This window comes from Neolamprologus brichardi, chromosome 9 (genome assembly GCF_056152115.1).
Source record: "Neolamprologus brichardi isolate AB-2024 chromosome 9, ASM5615211v1, whole genome shotgun sequence".
NCBI classification, from domain to species: domain Eukaryota; kingdom Metazoa; phylum Chordata; class Actinopteri; order Cichliformes; family Cichlidae; genus Neolamprologus; species Neolamprologus brichardi.
In genome coordinates, this window is record NC_142112.1 from 13,918,434 (window position 1) to 13,943,448 (window position 25,015).

Consider the following 25,015-nt stretch of genomic DNA (forward strand, 5'->3'; position numbering starts at 1 on the left):
CAGCAGTGTCGTTGTGTGAGGCTTAGTTTTCTTATTTTTCATTCTTAGTTAATATATTTGAGCATTAGTTAATTTTTTGTGTTGTTTTATTGTTTCAGAGTTTTTTGTGATTGAAAATCTGTTAGTATTCATACCTGTATGAGTCTCCTTTGATTACTTCCTGTTTTATTTTGAAGGACAGCTTTCTTACATGTCCTATGTTAGGTTTTCTCCACCAAAATTGGACAACAGAAGGTTGTAAAAACATTTTCTCAGTTTCTGCTGTAACCTTGTTGTTAAACAACTCCCTGATTACTGTGAAAACTTGATTAAAAAATGAATAGTCTTTAATGAGATAAAGCTTTCTCATGCAATTCTGTGAACGTAATATTCGTATTAATATTACCAAAAAACCGGCATCAACAATAACACATGTATACATTCACCAGGCACTGTTTTTAAAGGTAAAATGCAACAACAATGTAATTAATATTACAAACAAAATAATATGCATTATAGGTTATTTGTAGAAATTCACATTAACATAAATGTTTAGGATGAATAATTTGTTGAAGCAGCTGCCTTTCATACGAGGTATCAAAGTCATGTAGACTGTAGTAAATCTGTTTACTGACTCAAGATGCTGGCACTGTGACATGTGCCTGTCATTTTATCACTGTTGAAGTGGTTGGTGTGATACCACTGTAGCAGGGTGGATGGGATTTCTGGTCAATGGCCTGTAGCGTGTGTTGGACTTTTCGTCTCTGATGTGATGTGATGGGGTGTTTCCTTTTGTCTGTTTTTCTCAGATTGCGATTTTGTCTTGCGACAGAAGCAGATGACATTGAAGAAGCGGCAGTGGCACGTTGCACACGAGTCACAGCAACCGGACTGAGGCAAACAGCTTTGAGCGAGCTGGGAGCATTTGATCTTCACAGCATTCGGCCTCACTTTAGCAGGAGGACAAATCTCATTTTGAGCAGCAGGAGCGCCTCTGGGGTTCTGTGAGGTGGGGAGAAAAACAAAACAGATGGCGAGAGCATCAGAAAAGCCATCTGACTCTTCTGGATCCTTTTAGTAATACTGCCTCCAAAGACTGAAAGCTTTGACTGTGGGTACCCACAGCACACCGTAAATGCTAAACATGTTTGACCATTTTAAGGACTGATTGAAATAATGTATGACTAAAACATGAACATGCAGGCCCCCAAACGTGTATATGTTTTGTTAGACTTACAGATTAACAGCACAGATCTTGAACTTACTGGCACAAGAATCCTCTGTCGTTCATAATGTCCTCTCCTGGCAAACAGTGGCCTCACCCTGATTTCATTCGTAGACCCTGTTGAAACAACATCAAACTATTTTCTTACTTAAGAAGATCAACACATATTGTGACCCCATGCTTTTCAAACCTTCTCTTTACTTTCCTGTTTTGAGGGTTGTCTCATTTTTGCCCCTGTAGTGCACCTGTTGTTAATTTCCTTAACACCAAATCAGCAAACACTGATGAACAATGCCCCTCTGCTACTTTACTCAACACATCAATATCCCCAAAGTTTAACTGACTTGATGATGAACTCTGATCAACAAAAGTTTCTTTAAATTGTTGATTTTTTAAAGTTCTGAATCAGGAAAAAGGCAAGTTTTTTGTTCAGATAAGAGTAAAATAATTCAATAGAATCAAAATGTATGCACATAAATGAAAGTACAACTTCTAGAGTTTGTTTCATGTCACACAAAGTGCATTTTTATAATAATTTGTTTAAGTCATGAAGCACTGGCGCAGCAAAGTTACTGTTCTGTTCTATAACTTATTAACGGCAAAGCTACAGATGAGGATTAGGGCACCTAAAATATCAACATAGAAAATAAATCTGGTTTTATTAATATCATATGAGATAAAAAAAATAAAAAAAAAAATTCTGTAAATTTGTTTTAATCCATGTAATTTGTCACCTCTTTGGCCACCAGAGGGCCTCAATGTGATCCTCTAAGTTAGACGTCTAAATCTTTTTCCCATTAAAGAGCTGCAAATCATCTCCGATTTATTTAATTAGACACACACGCACAAGATATCTGGATACCCAAGAGCTGAGCACGCAGGCCCATAAATTCCTCTAAAACTGTAACTGAAAACATTTAGTGACATAGGCCCGAGGTCACATATCTGAGACTGCTGAAAAAATGTAAAACGGTTCACACCAGGGGTATATGACAGTACATAAATGTATACTGCTATAGAGACAGGTCAACTCTCAATTTGCAGCTCGTATAATTTTATGGCAGTAATAAATCACTCCTCAAATAGATGAGACAAGATTTGCCTAGACACCGGCGGATCTCTATAGATAAGCAGCCGAGCAACCTCACACCCTGCTTAGCAGGAAACTCTGAGACTGACAAAGTGATTTATTCGCCCACAAGCTGTCAGTTCTTGACAGGTGATAGAGGTGCCCGGAGCTTTTACTGCCGCGTGTCTTCCCCTTCTTATGTGAAATCCTGATTTATGTTTTAATAACATGAATAATAACACGGATATAAAATGTATACCCCCCCAAACAAAATGCTTTAACCACTTGATATTAAAACTTGACCAATCAGCAGGAAATTGCGCAAATAAGATTAATATTATTGTTATTATTATTGAAGACTCCCATAAAGTGTTGTCAGGTTGATATACGCTTTCATAGGTGATGCCAGCTGTACCGTTAAGCGCTACGAGGAGCATTGGGCCTCCTCCTCTGCGGCTCATGTTGTGCTGATGAATCATGGGAGATGCCTGACGTTTTATGGTCACCCTTTAAACTCTTTAAGTGGAAAACGTTTGGTGGTGCTTTGATCCCCGACTGTAATCCTAGCAGAGCGCACTTCTGCAGTTAACAGTAAGACTTGTCTAACTTTGCTAAAATTACACAGCAGTAAATCTTGCACATAAATCAGTCACAATAAAAAGATAGCGAACTCAAATACTCTAACTTTAAACACTTGTAAATCTGACCTAAGTGATGTAAGGTAACGAAGTACACATACTTCTGTACTCAAGTAGAATTTTTCGGTATCTGGAGGGCCACATCAATCAGCTGAACTCAGTTTTGCTCAATATTATTATTATTATTATTATTTTTATCTCTTTATAAGTTTATAAAGGCCCCGGTTTCTCACGTGGGCCACTGGGAAAATTAATTTCCCACCTCTACTTTACTAAAGGCTGTTTTGACTTCAGGGATGAACACACCCAAAAAGATAGAAAGACACAAATGTTCTGTTCTGTTCATGAAACTTGGTGTCTCACCACCATTTGTAACACATTTATGTCACAAATGTGACATCAAAACGAACCCAGCAGCTGTCCCATATCCTCTAAGCACTCCCAGGACTCACACTAATCCTCACATTATGTGAGACTGCAGGTTAATTTCAGCAACGCCATTTTTTTTCTTATCAATTCGTCCTGACAATCACATTTAAATCGTCCCCAGCTTTACTCTGAGACTGTTTAATCGCACCTTTAAACAACAGCAGCGTGATATAAAGGTGGCCACTTAAGGTGGTATTACGTCAGTCCTACTATACTTTTCGTCCCTCACCCTGTACAGCAAACTTGTGCAATTCTTTTTAAATAAAGAAATTTTGTTTTATTTTGTGTTATTATTTTTTAATTTTTATAACAGCCAAAAACGAAGTTATCGGTTTTATTACTTTAATGAGGTCCAGCCATTATCACAGTCTGCTGTTTCTGCTGGTTTGTAAACCAGCAGCGACCTCGTGGTAAACCATAAAGTGTTATCCCACGCACTCACCTGTGCCGTGAGAGGCCTTCCTCCGCGGCACATCCCCGCGGGCAGCGGCTTCACGATCGTTGGTTCGACGACTTCCGAAGGCCAGCTGCACAATGCACAGGCACAGCAGTGCCAGCTTCATCCCGACTCTAAGCTTCATCTCCCTCTTGACACACAGGACCCCGGGCGGGAAAGGCCTTCCTTGTGTTGGGATGCCAGCTGAAGCCTTCAAACCCAACCCGTTACTTAGCTGGCCCGTTCTCTGTGTCCGCTTCTCACTCCTCTCCAACTTTAATATATTAAAGAGGCAGGCTCACACACGCATGGTACACACCCCACTTTGTCTCAGCGCCTTCAAAACCACAGTGACCGACGGGGTCCCTTTATTCACTTTAAACAAATAGATTTGTTCTGCCTTTATAAAAAATAAAATAAGATAACGGCTCTTACGCAAATAGAAAAAAATATTTATTAGCCACTTCACAACATAAAGAGAGCAGATTTATTCATGCACATGTAACAGGATGAAATGTTGTTCCTAATAATCTGAAAGAAGTTACTAGTGTGTCTTTATTTAGATGTTATTTGAAGTCTAAGAGCTGAATTTAGAGAGCATGATTAAGCTGTGAGACAGAACACAGACTGGCAAGTGTGACGGATGTTTTTATGTGATAATTTTGTCCATGTGGAATTTATCTAATTGTATTCCTGTTGCCTTCCCCTGAAGCCTTGAGACATGAACATATAAATTTAACATGGTGATATGTTCATGGGTGGAATTTGAAGTTTTTATCACTTTAGTTAAGTTTTATTAACTGTAGCTCAAGTCAAAATGTTTAGATTTCATTTACAGCATATGACAGAACTTGTGTTTGCATTTTGAAAGTGATACAATGACCTGGATGAATGCAGTGAAGGCAGCACATTAAATGAAGCTTTTAGTATAAATAAAAAGTTCAAACTTCCTCAGCGAACCTTGCTTTTTGTAGGTTGAAGAAAGCACACGCGACGGAAACCTGCAATCTGACACTGTACGTGACATTCAATTATTATACAACAACGCTTCACGAAGGAAGAAAGTTAAGTCATAATATCAAAGAAGCTTTTAATCTGAAACGTGTTTAAAATGATTGACAGCGGATTTAAAGGACATGTAACAATATCTCCTTTCCATGCTGACAAAGCGAGTCAGAAATGAAAGGCAGCAGCTTGGCCTTAAGCTCCACATTGCACTCTTATATAGCTGCAGTAGATATGTGTTTGTCTGCTTGGTGGGGATTCTTGGTCAGGACTTTATCAAAATATATATTTAGCTGTACTTTGTGACTTATACTCCCTGTGTGCCCCCTGGTTATAAAGAAAGCGTTAAACCCATGGATACATTTATAAGACACAAGAGCTACATTTTCAGTCTCATGTACATAATAAGAGCTGCATCTGGCATCCACATGTTAATACAGCCACAATAAAATCTTTCTTCTTTCTTTTTCTCTGCTCATTTTCTGCTTATATGCTTCAAGCATGAGCATTCAAATTAAAATTTAAACCGAAGTAAAGTTTTTATTCTCATTTATTAAATCACGTCACCTATTTCCCTTTTTTTTTTTTTTTTTTTTAAATATGTAGAAATGAACAGCAGTATATTGCGAGGAACAAAAGCCCCAGTCAGAATAACTTAAGGTTTTCAGGGGCAGCTTCCAAACAGTAAATTTAAGATGACTTGCATTCAATGAATGATGACTTTTAATGGAAACCTAAGAAGCCGTTAAAAAAAGCCATTACTTTATTTCAACCTGTCAAGAAAAATATGACCCAGATGGTTCTGTGCAACTAAAAGCATCCAAGAAAAATTTTATATGCGCCAGGATATGAAAACCAGACTCAGGGCCTCTGTCACTGTCAGATGTTGTTGTTGTTGTTTTTAAAAAGGCTCGGTAGGCCAGAAAAGATCGACAGTGAGCTGCCATGGTGCTATGGATGTCATCCATCTTTTATTATTTTAACCGGGAATATGCAAACATCTTCAGGGAGCAGAGGGCACACAAATTATTCTCTTTATTGAGCTTAAAACCTGCCACAAAACCAATCTTATAAAAAGCAGTTCATGGGGAAAGTCCCCGAAGGGTCTTTAACTGGTTCCTTGAAAACGTTCAGAAGAACTTCCCACTTGAGACACATGGGAGGAGAGCTGGCGTCTGTATCCTCCACTTGAAACCGTGAATCAACACAGCTTACGGCCATACCACCCTGAACACGCCCGATCTCGTCTGATCTCGGAAGCTAAGCAGGGTCGGGCCTGGTCAGTACTTGGATGGGAGACCGCCTGGGAATACCAGGTGCTGTAACTTTTACCGAATTTCCCAGAGGAACCCACCCGAGGGATTAATAAAGTTTTATCTTATCTTATCTTAGGAAAAGGAGACATACAACATCACAACTCAAAAGCTGAGAGTAGAAATGTCAAAACCCAAACGAAAGTGGCATCACATAAAGAGCGGGCACTGATGGTATACTTTACATCTTTGCTTAAGTCAGTGTTGTTACTGAAAGGGTGGAAGTGGGACTGAAACCAGAACAGAGGGAGTAATAAAATGATTAGAAGGTGCACTCTGCAGGTCAGCAGGGGCAAAATTATGCCTTTACAGTACAGTCGTCCCTCGCTATAACGCGGTTCACCTTTCACGGCCTCGCTGTTTCATGGATTTTTTTTTTGTGCAATTTTGCATGCTTTTTTTTTTTTTTTTTTTACATCGCATTATGTTCTGCGTCCTGTACAGTACAGACTGTGTTCAGCTTGTCAAATTTACATAAATTTTTGATCGCTGGCAGTGTGACTCAGAAGTGCTGCACTGTATGTTTGTAAGTTTTCTCCCCAACAAACACAACAACGTCAAAGTGAGGTAGCACCCAAAAGGCAGAGGAAGATGCTAACCATCGCACAAATAGTTGGACTTCTGGACGTGCTAAAGGAAAGTAGAAGTTACCGTATTTTTCGGATTATACGGCGCGTTAAGCGAATCAAAACAGTCAGATAAGTCAAACTTTACTCAACTCATTCTTCTTGCTTCCTCCACGTCTGTACCATTGATTCATTAATGTTGAATTCTCTCACAGCTGCTCTATTCCCATGTTCTGGACCTGAAAACAGGGTTTGATCTTTGGTTTCCTTCTATAATACTGGATTTATTTTTATACGAAGGTTTGAACTTTGAGAGTGTTAAACAAGAGAGAAAAGTGTGAAAATGTTCATGCCTGTCTGAGAAAAGTGTATAAAGTGTGTAGTGTTTTACAGCCTTACAACATCTATAATAACTGTAAAAAAACAAAGTTGGCTACTTCGCGTATTTCACCTATCGCGGGTTATTAGAACATAACTCCAGCAATAAACAAGGGCCCACTGTATATGAAAGATTACACTATTTAAACTATGTGTAAATATGCATTTAATGTTTCACAGCTGCGATGCCACAAAGTTAGAGTTAGAGTTCCTTCCTTGTAACGTGTCAAAGCTCAAGAACCACCTTCAGCAGCAATAACTCAAAGCAACTGTTTTCTGTATGACTATCAGTTTCTCACATCATTCAGGAATTTTGGCCCACTTTCCTTCACAGCATTGCTTCAGTTTATTGAGGTTTGCTGGCCTCGGTTTATACGCAGCGCTCTAAAGTTTGCATTATTTTAATGGTGTGAGTTCTGGACTTTGACTGGGCCCTTGCAACACCGTAATTCTTTGCTTTTTCAGTCCTTCTGGCATATTTTTGCAGTTTTGCTTGGAATCATTGTCCTGTTGCGTGACCCATTTTCAGCCAAGACTCCAGAAAAATGAGCGTCCAGGCCATGTGGCTGCATAACAAGCCCAAATCATCACCCCTCCACCACTGTGCTTGTATGAGGTGTTTGTGCCATTATTCTTTTTTTGGATTTCACCCAACATGATTCTGTGTTATGGCCAGTCGCCATCACTTTTGTATCCTCTGTCCAAAGGACGTTGTTCCAGAAGCCCTGAGGTTTGTTCAGATACAGCTTTGCAAACCTGAGCTGTGCTGCCATGTTTCCGTGTAATATTTGCTTTCTCCTGACACCTTTGCAAACAAGTACAAGGTGGAGTGCGGTGTTGTAAACTAAAAATAGGAAGTACAGACACAGGTACTCACAAGTGTTTAATAACAGACTAATAAAATATTAGAATAATACTCACCAGAACTGGAGGAAACACCTCTTTGATGGGCTGCACCTTGAAAAAAGCTCTGGCTGTGTAGACACGACTGACTCAGTGACTTAAACAGAACAGACAACTCTTTTTTCAACTAACTCTTTGAAAGCGAGTAAATAAATGCATTTGTCACACAAGTAGCCAATCATATTAATGGTACAGTTAAAATCTCCTAATTATAAAGGTGATGGCAACGTTGACTGCAAGTTAGTGTTACCAGAACTGAATCCCCTGTATGTTCATTCTTCCAGTCACAAGACAAACACAGAGGGGAGTTTTTTATTGCTGAAAAGTTCACTGACTGCTGTTCAATAAAATCACCCACTATCTGTGGTATAGCGAAGTTGTCATTCACAGTATGAACAGCATCCTGTAAGTTACCACCATCTGGACAGATCAACCACCCATACTGTAATTTACACCCAAAGCGTCTTGATGCATTCTCAATCATCCAGGAAAATAAATCTCCAAAAGTTGATTCGCTACGTCCAGATGAACAGAATCAACTTTTGGAGGGTTACACCTAGAGCAAATGTAGAATCACAAATGAGCTTTGCATGCATGTCTTTAGACTGTCAGCGCAAACCCACACAGTCACAGGGAGAACATGTGAAACCCACAGGGGAAGGCTCCCAGCCAACCGGCAGATTCAAGTTTAGAGCCTTCTTGCTGTGAGGAAACAGTGTGAATCACTGCACCACTTGGTATCCATCTAGCGGGTGGAAAACAACTTGACACGTTTGAGGAATTGTCATATGTTTGCAATTAAAATCTAGGAAACAAAAAAAACACACTCAACTTGGTCATTCAACAACACATTTCTCAAATTGTGTGAAAAACCTCAGTTGATCTTTGCAGCACATGAAGCCCTGGCCCAACAGCGTCTGGAGATAATCATCCTCTTGGCTAACTGGATATCAAAGATCATTTATGCACATACATACTGACTGGCCAATAACCCATATTCACTGATATCTTAAACATTTTCAGACTATCTTTGAATGTCTTTTTTGTCCATGTGTGGAGTATTAATGCTGACCTGTACTCGTTTGTGTCTCCTAAAAACATAATTTCCTTTTCAAAAATGTAAGTTCAGCGCTCTCCACTAAGAATCGCTTCAGGTATGCTCTATCTATGCCACTGTCTTACAGATGACCCAGCCAGTTTGACCCATGTTCAGCTGTAGCCACTAGTTTCAGTGATAAACAGACATACTGTGAAAAAGCAGTTGCCCCCTTCCTGATTTCTTAGTTTTTTCTGACGTTTACAGATTTAAGATCAAACACTAAATATTAGACAAGGAGATCCTGAGTAAATACAAAAATGCAGTTTTTAAATTGACAATTTCATTTATTAAGTGAGATAAATTTCCTCCCCAGGGATGTGAAACACTCATTTCCAGTTATCACAAATATTTAGTTGCAGTTTTAGCCGTGCCACGTGTGGCACAAGCAGTTATTAGGTTAGGGGGCAACTGCTTCTTCACACAGGGCCAGGCAGGTTTGTTTTCTTCTGTCTAATATTAAAAATATGTTTAATGATCTAAAACATGCAAGTGTGACAAATATACAGAACAAAATACATGGGGAGGGGAACAGTAATGCAGATAAATGGAGTAAAATCCTTATGAAAAAAAGATCAAAGTTTTCTAATGATCCTTACATGAGAGCGAAAATTAATCAGCAGTCGGTGGTCACGTGATGTTTAGATACAAATAAGAGGCTTGCAGACAAACAGGGTTAGATTAGAAAAAATCTGCAAACACATGTTTTCTAACTATAACCACCAGGATTAACCAGCTATAAATAAACTCCTGTCTTATTTCAGCATGATGCACATGGATCACTGATTTTTCCTTCAAACTTCTCTGGCTTCAATCCTAGAACATTATATGATATAAACTAAATACTCAAGTGCATATTTTTTTTTTCACATTTCTACATGTGAGAGATTAATGGTGTATTAGGCAACTCAGCACATGAAACCACCACACCTTATAGTCCCCTCACATAAATCAAAGAGATATTTAGACCTATAATTCTCCTGGTTAGAGAAACTGCATTTTGTAATGAATAACTGCTGCTTACAATGAAACTCGTCTTTAATCAAGAAATTCATATACATTTCAATTTTAACATTAATGTTCTGGACAAAAGACAGTACTGCGCTGCATTCAGCAATGGAAATCTACACTTGTACTTTGCCCTGTGCCTTGAGACAATGGAGGCGGCGTTTCATAGAGATACGATTATAACTGTCTCCAGTCACACATTATGCAGCTGAGGTGAAGGAAAGCCTGTGGAAAAGCCACAGCACCTTATAAATTCAGCCTCTTCGAGTGTTACACCGTGCCGGAATAAAATTACTTCCATATGGGCGCTGCAAGTATTTACTGTTTGGACAGCATACGTACAGTGATCAAGGGAGTTCCTCCATAAAGCTGCATATTAAAAAGGTTGTTGGGGGGTTTACAGAAGTAAAGACGAAATGATGGTTTGGACAGATTTGTTTCTTTATGGAAGTATGAACTTTTGCAGTTATGTTATGGCTTGTTTGTAAACACAGTGAAGGCTTTAAATGTGAGGACACAGGAAACACATGCTTTCAATATATCACTCCGTGTTTAATTGTATGCGAATTAAATATTTCTGATAAACATTTTTGCTATAGCATGTGTAACAATATCTACAGCATACATTTCAGATCACTCAGTGAATAAACCCTTTAAATTGGAGACATTACAGATTATGTCAATTTTTTTATAGTGCAACTACAAGTGTATATTTGAACTAAATTTCCATATCAGTTCATGTAATATAACAAAAACATCTCTTTCACATATACACAGAAGTGTTTTTAAAACATTAGTTCCATCAGGGGGATGTAGTGGATATGTCACATGTTGTACACAAACCTATAAAGCTATTCCAACATATAAATAAAAAAAGAGCCGAGTGGAAATATTCAAGGCACTTAGAATTATACAACAAATGAATTTACAGACAAACAGAACTAAATACAAGTTAATCAAGCTGTGACATTTCAGATACAGTTGGGAGCCAGGACAGATTAGGTGAGCTAAAAGGCATATTTCTGTGTTATAATAGTAAAAACAATATCCTAGCAAACATTGCGTGTTGCCATTCATCCATAAAGTGCATCACATGACCTGTTCCAGGCCTAGTTTGAGACAAGTCAACATCCCCCGTAGCCATTATATCCTTCATAGTCATCATGAAAGAGTGAAAACAACAGCTGCTCAGCAAACTCGACCACATGTCGTCTGCCTCTCAAGTGCTCTTAAGTGTAAAAATATGGCTTTAGTGGATGATTTAATGAATAACAGTCTTGATGCAGATAAAGAGCCAACAAAGCTAAACTGAGTTTATTAGTTGCCTGTGGCATTCACTTCTTCCTCAAATACCAGCCTGATGGTTTTGCATCCTAACAAGCTTTGAAGGCTTTGAAACGATGACTACGTTGGCCTAGTTTTTGCTCTTTTTCCAGCCCGTCAGGTCTTAAACATTAGGATTTTTCAGGTAAAAAGAATAGCACCGCTGTATACTTGAGGAGCTGTCACCTCTTTGTGTCTTTCACCCAAATTATATAGTTATAATTATATAATTATACTCCTGAGTATCTCACCTGGTCGATAGTTTTATCAGCTGGGATTTTGAGACATCTGAAATAAAAATTCTGTCGAGGTTTCCTAGGATGCCCCAAAACATGACTAACATGACTATTGCTGTAACTGCAATGCCAGTAGAAAAAAACCAATCGACAATGTCCTATGTGGACTAAGTAGCTGTTAGATCTGATATCTTAAAATCCACAGCAGCTAAAACCAAATCCTCATCCCTACATATGTGAGCAAAAATGCCATTCTTGTCCTTTAATCACACCACAGTAGGCCTTGAAAAATATGGAAATCCAGAAGAGGTGCCAGGAGAGGTCTGGTGTAAAGATTTGTGAAATGACCTTCACCTGGGAAAATTAATGCCTTCAAGTGTTTATGCATATATGCTGGAATGTTTCTTGGTAATGACACGATTAGTATACATGTCGACCTTTACATTCCTTGGCTTTGACACAGTATGGTACAGACTAAATGCCCCCATCAAGACATGATTTATGACACATGGCACTAAAACAAGGTGGAATGTAGCTTTTAGATGCACCGGAAAGTGGAGACACAATGACAATTTTCAAGACGGAAGGACCGTCTACCACAATAACAGTAAATGGCAGTACACTGCAATGAGATGAAGTACCTGCAGACCAATCGTTACCAATCCTCTGTCAAACACACCTGTTACCTGCTTATCCTGAGTCAGACTTTTATTTGAACAGCCACACGGGGGTGTCGTTTCCCTGGTTTATAAAGAGGGCCTCTCATAACAACTAAGATACCATAAGGCAAAGGACTGCAGCGAAAACTATTGAGATTATAATTCAGATTTCATATAGATTGTCACAATTGTGAAATTCGCCCTTTTCTCCTTTTTGGTCAAAAATTCAGACTTTGGCTTTGGGCTCTAACCGATGAGGTCTTGTGGATACACACTGGGTTCAAAAGTGAATTATCAGGACCAAGAAATCCAAACACACTGTCAGACAGATCCATTTAGTCCAAAGTCCCAACAAGGTGTTCAACATCATCTGTAGGTGCCGGATAAAATTTCCCATGGTTTGTTGCTTTTAGTATACAACCATTCTCTTTTAAGTCCAGATCTTGAGGTATCATCCAACTCCATGACTGGACAATGAAACATCACTTACCCTCTGACAGGTAGTAAGATGAGATGTGAAAGGACGTGGTAAAGGCAAAGTACAAATAAGAACACAAGAAAAACTAAAAAACAAACAACCCAAACAGACCCCAAAAAAACATGTGGACTAGTGCTGCAGTGAGGAGGAGGAAAAGAAGGCAGGGAGAACAAAAAGAGATGGCGAGGAAGACTCGGGTTTATTGTTAGTGTTCTGAGTTCTTGTGGTAGAGCTGAGTGACCTGGATGACGGGAGGAGAGACGCTGAGCGACGGACCGCACCAACAGGCAGAGGATCGCACAGGCTGGACCTCACACCTGCCACTGGAGAGAGGGAAGTCAGAGCAGAAGAAATACACTGAGCATGTGACTGAAGGTAACGGGACGAGAGAACATCAGGCAACACAAAGACAGACAGACAGAGATCCAAAGAGGAAATGCAGATGCGAGAGACTAGAATAGCTCAAAGTGTGAGGCATTGATGTGGGGAGACCGAGACATCAAGTTATTGATGCCGCAGCACCAGAATACTGCACGTACAGGTCCCCTGAGAACACAGCGAGACAGGCTTTCTATCCAACTCTATATAGCATCTGTTAAAACACAAGTGATAACAGATAAGGACATCAGGACTGTTTACATCCCGTCTACATCCTCAAACATCACGTGCACTCACAAAGCATTATATACAGTAGTACTTTTATAGAAGCTGTCAATCCAACAGACGAGAATAGGAAGAAAGAAAAACCTGCACTCGCTCAAATCCAAACACCTACAATGGTCATGTAATGAACATACATCACCACGTGAAAAAGAGGCACAAACACCATTTGTTAGTCATATGTGATGCAGGAGTGCAGTGCAGCACAGACAGAAGAGAGGACAGGACGTTGGAGTACAACAAATACACAACACAGCTGGGGCAAAATCAATTTCAGGTCACTTGCTTTAAAACTAGACTATTTTTAAACACATCCTTTAACTCAAATAGTTGTCCCTTAAAAAGCATAATCCTCTGACAGGTTTAAATCAATATGTGGTTTGTTAAGACTGGACTTTGATCAGGAGACATTTTTCTGAACTAGTTTTACTGAAAGTGAAATCACCCCAACCCGGAGAAACATCCCGACTCCGAGCACTTTAAAGACAGGTTTGTTTATTTTTCAAATAAATCTTAATACAGCACTTACATGTAATGTGTGCAGCTCCGGGGAACACGGGAATTAAACGCACATTTACCATGTGAGTGCTGCACTTAGACCGACTTGAAAGCAATCTGAACCCATCCTTAAACACGCCAACATCATTAAACATGACATCTTTACTGTGCAGTTAGCAGTGGGATGCATGTTATTGGTAAGAAGAACAGAGTGGGGGGAGGAAATAGTATGCCACAGTGTTAGCCTGCTGAGCTGCAATTTTAAGTACCTCACACGTTATGGGGCTCTTTATTTTCACATTGGGGCAGCACTGCTGTGAAATATGAGAGTGAAAAACAAGTGAAAACATTTTTTAAAAAAAGAAAAGGAGAAAGTGGAACAAGGTTTAGAATATTAATGGTAATTATCTTCTCCTTAAACCAGAAACATCTTCAAAGACATGCATACGCTATTTTTTTTTTTTAAACATAACTACATTTACACACTAGTGTGTGCCGTCTTTATGACTCTTGTGTGGGTCTGAAACTCATCACTGAAACTTTGGCATTTGTATTTCTTGATTTCAAAATACCAGAAACATAAAAACAGCCATTATTTGGTAAATAAGGTCCAATCCTGGAATAAAAAACAACATCTGAGCAGTGATGAGAACCACAGTTCAAACCCACAACGCCCATTGTAGTGAGAAAACAGTGCAAACACCAGAGCAGATTTCAGTATTCATTCCCAGCAACTGAACAACTTCCTTTCTGCGTGATGTTGATTTTTATTTTTCGTGTTTCTTTAAAAGTGTAAACGTCATCCTACTCCTTTTTGAGCATAAACATTGTGTGGATTTAGAGATATTCATGACAACTTGATGTCTTTACTTTTTTGTTTCTATTTACATGTTCGAAATTTAACTATTCTACTGACAGTAAAGCACATTTTTTAAATTCTGATATTAAAACGGTTTTCTACTTGCTTAAAAATGTGAAAACCTTTTCCATGAGGAGGAAAGATACACTGAACCTTGCACTCTGTGAGTCTTACTCCTATGAGATCAGTAAATACTGTCATTTAATTAAATTAGGTTGTAGAGGATGAAGTAAGAGAGGTGCACACTCTTCAGGGCCTATAAATCAAGTTCTCTGCTGTGCAAACCGTTTTCACCCTGATCAGTCGCAGAAAACTGCACGTCCAAATCCTGCAAATCCTTTATTTCACACTGCTTTACTTAGTAAATGGTCACATTTTAATAATGAGCTTTTGGTATTTTCAGTCATCTCCAGTTTACTACATTAACTGCAGTTGTAAATCCAACACATCATCACATACATGGCCTTTGTATGGTTTTATTAACTCCAGATTATCAAGAAAGACAAAAAACATGCAAGTTTTGTGCAAGACAGACAAAATCAAATGGACTGAAATACCTTGCAAGAAAGCCTGTTAACCTTACGAGAATGCTCCTTAAGGTGGTTTAAATTCACAAATGAACCTTGCCCCTCGACCTTTGATCCACTTTTGAAATAAATGGAAAATCTGCTTTAACTTCGATGTTGTGGCAGCATAAACAGATATAATTCTGTGTAAATCACATGAACTTTGGTTGGTGTCAGGAGCACATTAGAGGAGTAGTAGATCAAACCTACTCCTTGTTTTATCGTTGCCATTTGTGGTTTATGCGAGCGTCTCTTACCCGGTGTCTTCAGGGATGTCCTGATCGGCCTCTGCAGCAGATGACTCCACATCTGCACTGCTCTCACTGCCCTGAGCTGACAGCCGACATGGAGACTCTGGACTAACACACTCATCGCTGCAACAGAGATTCACACACACATCCAAAAGGTCATTCTCCTCTCACTTGTGAGACTTTTGTGAATCTCTCTAAGGATGCATACGCTTGTGTTTATCTACTGACTTGATATGCTTTTCCAGTAGTAGGATGGCTTGCTCCCTCTCCTCCAGTCTCCTCTTTAGGGAGGCAATCTCCTTTTGTTTCTCTAGCAGCTCCTTCTGAAGACGATAGTTGCTCTCCTCCAGAGTCTCACAGAACGCCTAGAAGGAGGGGGAAAATGAGGAGCAGAAAATATTTACAGCTTTACGTGGTCAAAATACCATATAGATAACAACAATGGGGTTTTCTTCAGAAGTTTGTGAATTGAAAAGGCCCAGCAGGCTGTGAGGTCTGTGTCAAAAGCTTCAGCATGCATTTGATGCAAATGGAGAATTTTGTGTTACGTTACTGATCCTCGTCCAATTTTGTAGCCAGCATCCTTCCAGTTTCACGTTTTTGGCTAACAGAGTGACTGAAGCAGAATATTTCAACCCCCATATTTAACAGTGGACAGCACATTATTTTCATCAAATGCAGCTTTGTTTAGTGGCCAAAGAGCTCAGTTTGAACCTCATCTGTCCACAGCAAGTGTTTCCAAAACAACGTGATGTTCTCGAACTTCCAAGTCAGGGCCAGGATATTGGGCAGGAATTAATTTTTCAATTTAGAGACTTGATCATTTTTTAAAAAAATAATGTGAAGATATTATAGAGATGGACCGATCCGATATTACCTATCGGTATCGGTCCGATACTGACCTAAATTACTGGATCGGATATCGGAGAGAAATAAAAAATGTAATCAATCCATTAAATATCAGGAAAGCACCTCACTTTTCACAAAACTTGCTACATGGCGTAACTCGGCTCATAACCTTAGCGCGTTGGAGCAGTATGCGTCACGTGATAGAGCGGCTGTGGCGTGCGAGACCTCTCAGCGGTCTGGTTGAGCATTTGGAGCCTCGCTACCAAACCGGCATTTCATCTCCGAGGAAGTTATCCCAGAGAGAAGTAAAGCAAGAGTGTAAGTTCATCTCTGAATGCTTGTAAAGCATTCCCACGTTAAGATTAACAACCGATATATGGAGCGACTGCCTCTCCTTCCCTCTCCTGCTGCTACTTCAATCATGAAACTGATCAGCTGATCGGCCTTTCTGTCGCGAGTCCGTCTCTCTTGTTTGTTTATTGCTCACTTCGCGCCAGAAAGAGGAAACCAGCAGCTGAACAACAGCAGCACGTTTAAGCTTGATAAGCTGTTGTTAGAATTTATTTAATATTACTTTCTAGACCAGGATCTTTTTCTACGCAGCTGACGGCTGGTAACTGTGGCGGATCTAGCAAAGCTTAGCCAGGGGGGCCGATAGGGCATGAACAGGGAAAAGGGGGCGCAAAGACATACTTTTCTTTCTTATTCTCATTTAAAATGTCTAGTTTTTAATAATTAATTATCTGAATCTTACACCCAAAGTTTTAATCAGATGTAAAATGTATAGAAGTCCATGACTGTATATAGTAACTATTAAGTCTAATATACCCTAGTAAGCTATAGTACTTTACCCTTTGGGAAGGTACCATCTGTGCAGTCTGCAATTCTGTTGAAGAAAGATGTTGAATCTATTTAACTATTGAGGAAAAATAATTGACTTCTGTGCATATTTTATTTTTTTTGGCACGTGCATTAAATTAAATTTGATTACATCGATTAAGCATCACGAGGTGGAGGGTGGGGGATGGTTCCCTATTTTTTTTTGCTGGGAGTTTGCAACCCTATTAGTTAGGTTGCTTAATATTTCCACTAAGTACTCTTTAAAATACCAGAATAGGGAGGATGGTGTAGGTTTAAGTTTATTAGATTGATCTGTATTTTTGGGTGGAGTGCATTTTTGGCATACAGGTACAACAGAATAGCTTGAGTGTTTTTTTTAAAACTTGAGTATGAACTTATACAAAATGCAGCAAGATATATATAAAAAAACAGTTTTATTTTTATTTTTTAAAAATACACTATATCGAATTCATATCGGTATCGGCAGATATCCAAATTTATGATATTGGTATCGGACATAAAAAAGTGGTATCGTGCCATCTCTAGACGACATATACCATCATGGTTTAGGCACCTGACATCTCACTGCACTGTCTTTTGTGATGCGATTAAGGGTTTCCTTTCCATAACTTTTCATGTTGGCTCTGTTTGCTGCAAAGTCCAAGAACAGTGCTCAGTCTGTTAGCTGCTTTCAGGTTCTTTCATATGAGATTTTCAGTTGCCAGATGTAGCTTCCTTAATATATTCCTTAATGGCAGGGATAAACAAATTGCAAAACAGCTTTAAAACTAAGAATGTCCTGATTCAACTGGGAGGAATCACGTCCTTCTAAATTTGAATAACACCAGAGATAATGATCAACTTAAAAGGCAGAGGACAGCTACATGTCCTGTGTCTATCCTGGGACAAGATGTGGAGGAGGAGTAGAAGTACCTGACGCTCAAAAGCTTCAGCATCCAACTTACACATACTCTAAATGCACACTCACCCTGCTCTCCTCCAGACTGTCAAAAGGCCCAGGTGGATCATCGAGACACAGAAACTCTCTCACCAGCAGGCTGTCAAGAACAATAAATGATGTAAGATTAGAAAGATTAGAAAACAGGTCAGCTCACACTGATATCTTTTTAGCTATGCATATATTTTCCACATAGCTCTGATGCAGCTAACACAAACTAAGAGTTATGGCAAGGTTTGTCTGCAATAATGACCCAGCATGACATAAAATGTGGCCCAGTAACATTTTTATTATTAAACATAATAGGCTCACATACCAGTTGGCGATGTCCTTGTGTGCAACCAAGTTTTGCAAAAAAGCTTGCAGTCCTAGCTGTCTGTCTTCCAGGAAGTTGCTGTCATAGTTGTCTTTGAACCAGCGCTTAGGAGGCAGTGAGAGACGGAAGCCTGGAAACATCTCCTTCAGCTGGAACAAATACACACAGACACACACAGTGAATGATTGCCCTTACATTCAGCTACAGGCTGTGAGGGCAAAGACAGTCATGTAAGGGCCGTGTAGACATAATGCAGAGATAAAAGTAATAAAGTTGGTGGCGGGCCAAGAAAAACGCTTCCAGCCCACGAAGCAAAAACACTCTTTGTCTAGATTTTGTGCTCGGATCAAACCTGCATCCAAACAAAAGAGCACAGGTCTGCTACTTTCTGATCTATATACCTTACTAAATAACCAAATCACAGAAATGTCATAATCAAAAATGTCTTTCACAATAGTCTGTCATCAGATTGCCACATTTTTATTTTCACGTGCATTCAAGATACAACCATACATCCAAAAAAACAAAATTTCAAAATGAGCTTTAAATCTCATGAGCTTTTTTAATCACGCAGGTGAAAGTCCAGATTTGTGTTCTGCGCTATGCTGGTGTCATATTACAGACTTTATGCATTTTTGGTGCAACTGCACATTTCTTAATGCGTTACTTACCACTGTGTTAAATCAAACATGAATTCTTTCTTGTAGTGAACTTGGCTTCAGTTGCAGCAGAAATGCTTTCCTCACAAACTGTTCCCACGGTCACGGGTGGTGAGACGTACATTACCTCTATTAATAAACCTATTATTCCAGCTTCATTCTGAGCTTAAGCTTTGATAGGATATATGCAAAGTGTTTACATGCAAAACCAGACTGTTTGTAAAATGTTCATAGCTGCATAGTGAGTAGGAGGCTGGAAGAGTTTTACATGAAAACTTGTTGTGTGAGGTTTAATATAGCTTGGACACAATAGGTATGTATACAAGTGTGTCTGAAACATTAGTATACAAATAGAAAGCACATGAGTTTTGCTGTGGTTATGCAAGGTGTTTCCCATACATGTTGCCAGGTTGGTATTTCTGAGGCTACATCCACACTAGCCTGAATAGATTTGAAAAACGGCGTTTTTGTCTGAAAATGCTCCGCATCCACACTAGCGTTTTCAGTCGTTTTCACAAAGTTGTGCGCCAACATTGAAATGGCCAAAAAGGCCTACGTTCCAGTACTGTGCATGCGTGAAACGCAAGAAGATTCGACCTGCCTCATTTCTGTCAGCCGTTTATTTACTTTCCGGCTCTTTGAAAAGTTGCACCAAAATGTTGAGGAAAAGCACCGAGTTTTTTAAATGGACTAACAATGAAGTGGAGTTGCTGCTGCGAGTAACACAAAAGTACAAAGTTGCAGAAGCGAGTGAGAATTAAAGAATTTGAAAAAGCTATCTGGATATATCTTTATATATCTTTAATAGGGCTGTCAAAATTGAGAGCAAACAAAACAACTGCTGTATAATCAGGGGTGCACATAAGTGGTCCGCAGGTGTGCGTGCACTGTCAAAATAAAAGACGCGAACCAGATAAGTTACAACGCGCGTTTGCGTACATAAGATTTTCTGGAGGAGGACAGACATTTGTTTAGAACTCTTTGTTTAATTGGTCACATGACTGCATCATATGACTAACATGCGTCTCCGTTTTTGCTGTCCACACTGCGATGCGAAAACACCGTTTTGAAAACGCTGTTTCAGTGTGGACGGGAGGCCAAAATGGAGAGAAAACGATGCATTAGTGTGGACGTAGCCTGAGATCCTCACTGTCACCTAGGACTGCCTACTTTCTTTGGAGCATAGAACAGTTTCTATAAAAGGTTCTGCCTATCGATTTCAAGAAAAATGACAACATGTTGCCAAATGTTTCTGCTGAATAAACATACAACCTCACTGTATCGTGCTAAATTCCCTCTGTTGAAGTATTCAACATTTAGGACAAGTCTGGTGATAGTTCTGACTGTATGTAGAGAGGTTTAGGAGACATTGTGTTAATATGTGGTCCCAGTGTCAATTTACTCAGAGGGAGGTGGCCTGGGGTGTGTAAACATGTATGCAAACCTGTCTGCTTTCACCATGCGATTAAACTTCACAGTGAAGCGATGCTGACTGAGGTCTGAACCTCAAAATAATGTTTGTGATGAACCACCCTGTACAGAGTCAGTGCTCTATTATACAAACCATACTATACAGATCATGCTAGGTATTTCTGCCTTGTATTTGCTGGTCCCTCTGAAGCGTTCACTCACAGCAGCCAAGTACTCTCATCCCTGTAACATTTTCAAGGTAGAGCTAAAAAATGTAATACTAACAGAATAATCAAAACAAACTTCATACTGACAGATTTCCAAACTGTGATCAGTCTCATTGATACAAACATGTTCTCAATGAGACGTCCACTGATGATTACTGTGAGCTGCTTTTAATAGGCTTAAATTCTTCAAACCTTACACCTTTTACATGATTTCTCCATCCATATAGTATTCTTATATAATAGTATTTCTCCTCTGTTAACTGTGATTATATACTCTGAAAACCACAAGAGACCAGAGCTCCTAGTTGGCTCGGGCCCGCTGGCGGTTTGGGAACAGTAGGCTTCTTTGTGTAGCTCTAATCATGTTCACTGAGCATTCAACAACTAAAGAAAGCTTGCTGAAAGCAGAGGGATTGATAGTCGAAACCAGTTGCTTCAGCTGTGGCAGGATTATAATAAGGTTTACCCTCATGTAGTTTTCCAGTTTGGGACAGCTCATTTAATCCCATGCACAGACAACACACCCAAACACACCTTGTCATTGAGTCTGGAGAAGTCAGCGTATCTTCTGAAAACAACCCAGCTCTCATCTAGAGTCTTTCTCACCAGGATCTTATACACCTGCAGTAGAGAAAGCTGATGTTAATAACTGCTCACCATGTTTGCTTTAGTGTTTAGTCACTAATAAATACAGACTAAATGTAGCACAGACAGCGGTTGCCATGCTAACTAATTTTCTGGATTCTTACCGTGAACTTGGCCCTCTCCTCCATGACCTCATACCCCAGCACAGTGGGGGTGATAGGCCTCTCCTCAGCTTGCTGGCTACCACTAGGATCCGATATAGACCGCGGACAGCTCGAGTATTCGACAGATGGTTCCAGAGTCCCGTTCAACTTAGCCCGTGTCACAGGGCTCTGAAGGGGTGGGGGCGTTCGGCTGCGGCCACCCCTGTCCGCACAGCGAGACTGACGTTGGGAATCTAATTCTCCGCATCCGACTCCCCCATGTTCCTCCCCAGCCATCTTGGCGATTGAAGACGAAGACTCTGAGCTGCTGGAGACGCTTCCCAGCGATGAAGCTCGCTGCGCTCGTCTCAGCTTGTTGCTACCACGGGACAAGGCTCTGTCCATGGGCACAGGAACAGGCACAAAAGGTGATGCCATCTTCCTGAGTTGTGTACTCCTGCCACACCACCATAGAAGTCAATAAAGCTTTTCACGCCAAGCTTGTCTTGGTACAGTAGTGTTGTGTGAGGATGAAGTCTAGCAGCAATGCTGAGCCTGAAGGGCCGACATTGAAGACTCTATAGAAAAACAACAACAACAGGAGTTATTAGGTGTAACATTATATGGAGGATCATTACACTGCCTCTAAATAATCTGTATTTAAAACCTAATCTACTTAATTCGCCCTGAGTCTACATAAATGTGGCACAATCTGTCAAGTACCTCACAATACCAGGGCACGTGAATTATTGACACGAGCCCCATATGATTTATAATTTATGAATTTGTGTATTATGTGTAAAATTCATTATGGTAAAAGCCTGTAAAGATTAGATTCACATGTCAACTTGATCCTAAAAGAGAAAGGAGAAGAGAAACAGAGCTGCATGTTGGTTTTGATGAAAGAGAGAGGCCAGAGAAATCAGCAGCTACCTGTCTATTTTGTTCGTGTTAATTCAGCTTCAGAGCTGCTCAGAGAAACCAGTCAATCCACTCCATAGAAGTACAAATGAAGAGCGATTGAGAATACTACTGACGTACTCGTAATGGGAATATACGCTGTAAAAATATAGCGATTATAAATAAAATCTGGCAGGCAAAAGTGGGGAAAAAATAACTCAGCAGCAGAAAGAGGATGAAAGGATAGATGTAAGAAGTAAACACAATGAGACATGTCATTTATGGCTCTCACTAATTGACAAGTTCCTGCTGCTATTTTGGTGAAACACGGCGAAAACGCTGGGACCGCAGCCAGCGTTACAACAAAACACGGGCTTTCTGCTTCGTGAACATAAATGCCATTTTTAGACCAAGTCGCTAACGATATAGCTACCCTCTATGTTATTTTAGCAAGCAAGCTAACCGCATTCACGACGTCCTTTCTGAGCTCTGAGAACTTCATTAACAAAACATGGTCGTGTAATAGTGTTAACCCGCCTTTCAATTTAGGGAACTACTATCAGAAAACCACAAGAGTACAGTTTATAAAACGTTACCGTTCTAACCGTCACAGTTAGCTACACTTTAACATGAGCTAACACTAGTTAGTTTCACTACAATACAAAGTACGCTAACAACAATTTTAGCTGTTTAAATAGCTGTTTACAACAACAATTAAATGCCGAATGCAGCAAAAATTACCAATACTGCGTCGGATATCTGTTTTTATTCTCCTGGAAGCATTTTTCCCAATAATAAACAAACCAACAGTTAAACAGCCCGGTTTTAAACCGTGTTTGGTGCGTCCCCCATCCCACTGAAAGAACACCGGGCATGTATCACATTACATTCAGGTTAGCTAGCGAGCTAAGACGGAGAGCATGTGTGGGCAAAGCTAAGATGACCCTGAGTGAAAATGTCTTTCGCTTACCGTAGGAGTCCAGATATCCTTCTCTGTCCGAAAATATGTTTACTACAGACATAGAGCTAAATGTGTAGTTGCCCCGTGGCTGTTAACCCGCCGCCGTATCTCCTCCCTCTGTGTTTTCATGTTAGCATGCTGGAACTCTGACCACAATGACGGCAGTACCTTTGGATAACCAGTAGAGTGCGCAGTAACACGCTTAATACTATATAGAAAATGTAATTCATCAGCAAAAAAGTAGACACAAGACATAGAGGGATTTGAAACAGGTACTATCAGAAAACACACACAGACACACACACAAAGGTTTTAGGCAGGTAGAAAAAATGCTGTAAACAAGGAATGCTTTGTGTTAATCATTTATTTTCATCAATCAACAAAATGCAGTGAATGAACAAACGAGAAATCTAAATCAACTCAATATTTGGTGTGACCAGCCTCTGCCTTCAAATTAGCATCAGTTCTTCTAGGTACACTTGCACACATCTTTTGAAGGAACTCGGCTGGTAGGTTGTTCCAAACGTCCTGCAGAACTAACCACAGATCTTCCGTAGATGTAGGCTTCCTCACATCCTTCTGTCTCTTCATGTAATCCCAGACACACTTGATGATGTTGAGATCAGGGCTCTGTGGGGGCCAGACCAGTACTTGTTCTTCTTCTTTACACTGAGGATAGTTCTTAATGGCTTTGGCTGTATGTTAGGGTCATTGTCCTGCTGCAGAATACATTTTGGACCAATAAACAATCATTTATATTTCTGAAAGCATTCTCTCTCCCTCTCTCTCCCTCCGTGTGTGTGTGTGTGTGTGAATAATTTAAACCTGTGAAGAATCATTCCATAGAAATACCTGATTCCTGGAACGAGCTGACTGACCACATGGCTGGTTTTTCAATGTCATTGAACTTGCCACATAGGTTGACACAGAGAATGAACTCTCCAAGTCCACTTTGACTTATGTAGCAAAATCACACACACACACACACACACAAATTTATTTTTCTAAAGCTTGCACCATAACACATTATGTTATGCAAATCAGTGTGGTTGGTTTTTGAATTCTGAAATAAATAAGAGTACTGTGGTGAATAACCGCAAAGACATTTTGCATTTTGTCATTTTTGTCATCATGTAGTAGAGTGAGAAAAAAAATGTGTGCAAATATGGTTTAGAATACATCAAACATTATCCAAATATTTTCAGTGTAAATGGACAAAAGAGTCCTTTCAAATGGCATCTACTGGAGCGCTTCCAGTCTTTCTTCTTCTTTTTTTTTTGGATTAGTCATTCTGTGATTAATTTAAACGAGGAAAATTTTAAAGAGATTCCCTTTTAATGTCTTCTTTAGTAATGATCTCTTTGTATGATTGGTCATCACGCACCTACCCACCAGACAGACTCCTGCATGTGAAAAATGTGACTCATTTGCACAGCATCTCAAACACACCTCACATATAAACATCGTAAACAAAGAACAATTTGTATGGAGCTGCTTCTAAAGATTATTAAATAAACTATCAACTATTACTTGCACTTTGTCTTCTTCTTAGCATACATTTATCCATCCATCCCTTTTCTGTATGAGTTTTT

At 39.7% G+C, this 25,015-nt stretch overlaps 2 protein-coding genes and 1 non-coding gene across 7 annotated transcripts; 1 reads left to right on the top strand and 2 right to left on the bottom strand.

The window, feature by feature from the left end:
• Positions 1–574: 574 nt before the first annotated feature.
• LOC148101218 (uncharacterized) lies at positions 575–3,934 on the bottom strand. The gene is made up of 3 exons (XM_087845591.1): positions 3,783–3,934; positions 1,245–1,321; positions 575–981 (listed from the first exon to the last, which is right to left on the bottom strand). Exons 1-3 carry the CDS (start codon positions 3,919–3,921, stop codon positions 709–711), a joined length of 489 nt encoding a protein of 162 aa, XP_087701717.1. The 5' UTR covers positions 3,922–3,934; the 3' UTR covers positions 575–708.
• Positions 3,935–5,990: 2,056 nt separating this feature from the next.
• Positions 5,991–6,109, top strand: LOC118455478 (5S ribosomal RNA). The gene has a single exon (XR_004844158.2). It is a non-coding gene; the product is annotated as a 5S ribosomal RNA (ribosomal RNA).
• A 4,467-nt stretch (positions 6,110–10,576) lies between these two features.
• snx16 (sorting nexin 16) lies at positions 10,577–23,579 on the bottom strand. 5 transcript variants are annotated; one of them, XM_006806379.3, is made up of 9 exons: positions 23,433–23,579; positions 21,584–22,140; positions 21,369–21,455; positions 18,539–18,687; positions 18,253–18,322; positions 15,804–15,940; positions 15,582–15,698; positions 14,169–14,210; positions 10,577–13,064 (listed from the first exon to the last, which is right to left on the bottom strand). In XM_006806379.3, exons 2-8 carry the CDS (start codon positions 21,998–22,000, stop codon positions 14,195–14,197), a joined length of 993 nt encoding a protein of 330 aa, XP_006806442.1. In that variant the 5' UTR covers positions 22,001–22,140; positions 23,433–23,579; the 3' UTR covers positions 10,577–13,064; positions 14,169–14,194. The 5 variants fall into 5 exon arrangements, with proteins under 5 accessions (XP_006806442.1, XP_035770504.1, XP_035770502.1 ...); XM_035914611.2 differs by having other exon boundaries at positions 14,169–14,213; XM_035914609.2 differs by lacking the exon at positions 14,169–14,210.
• Positions 23,580–25,015: the final 1,436 nt, after the last annotated feature.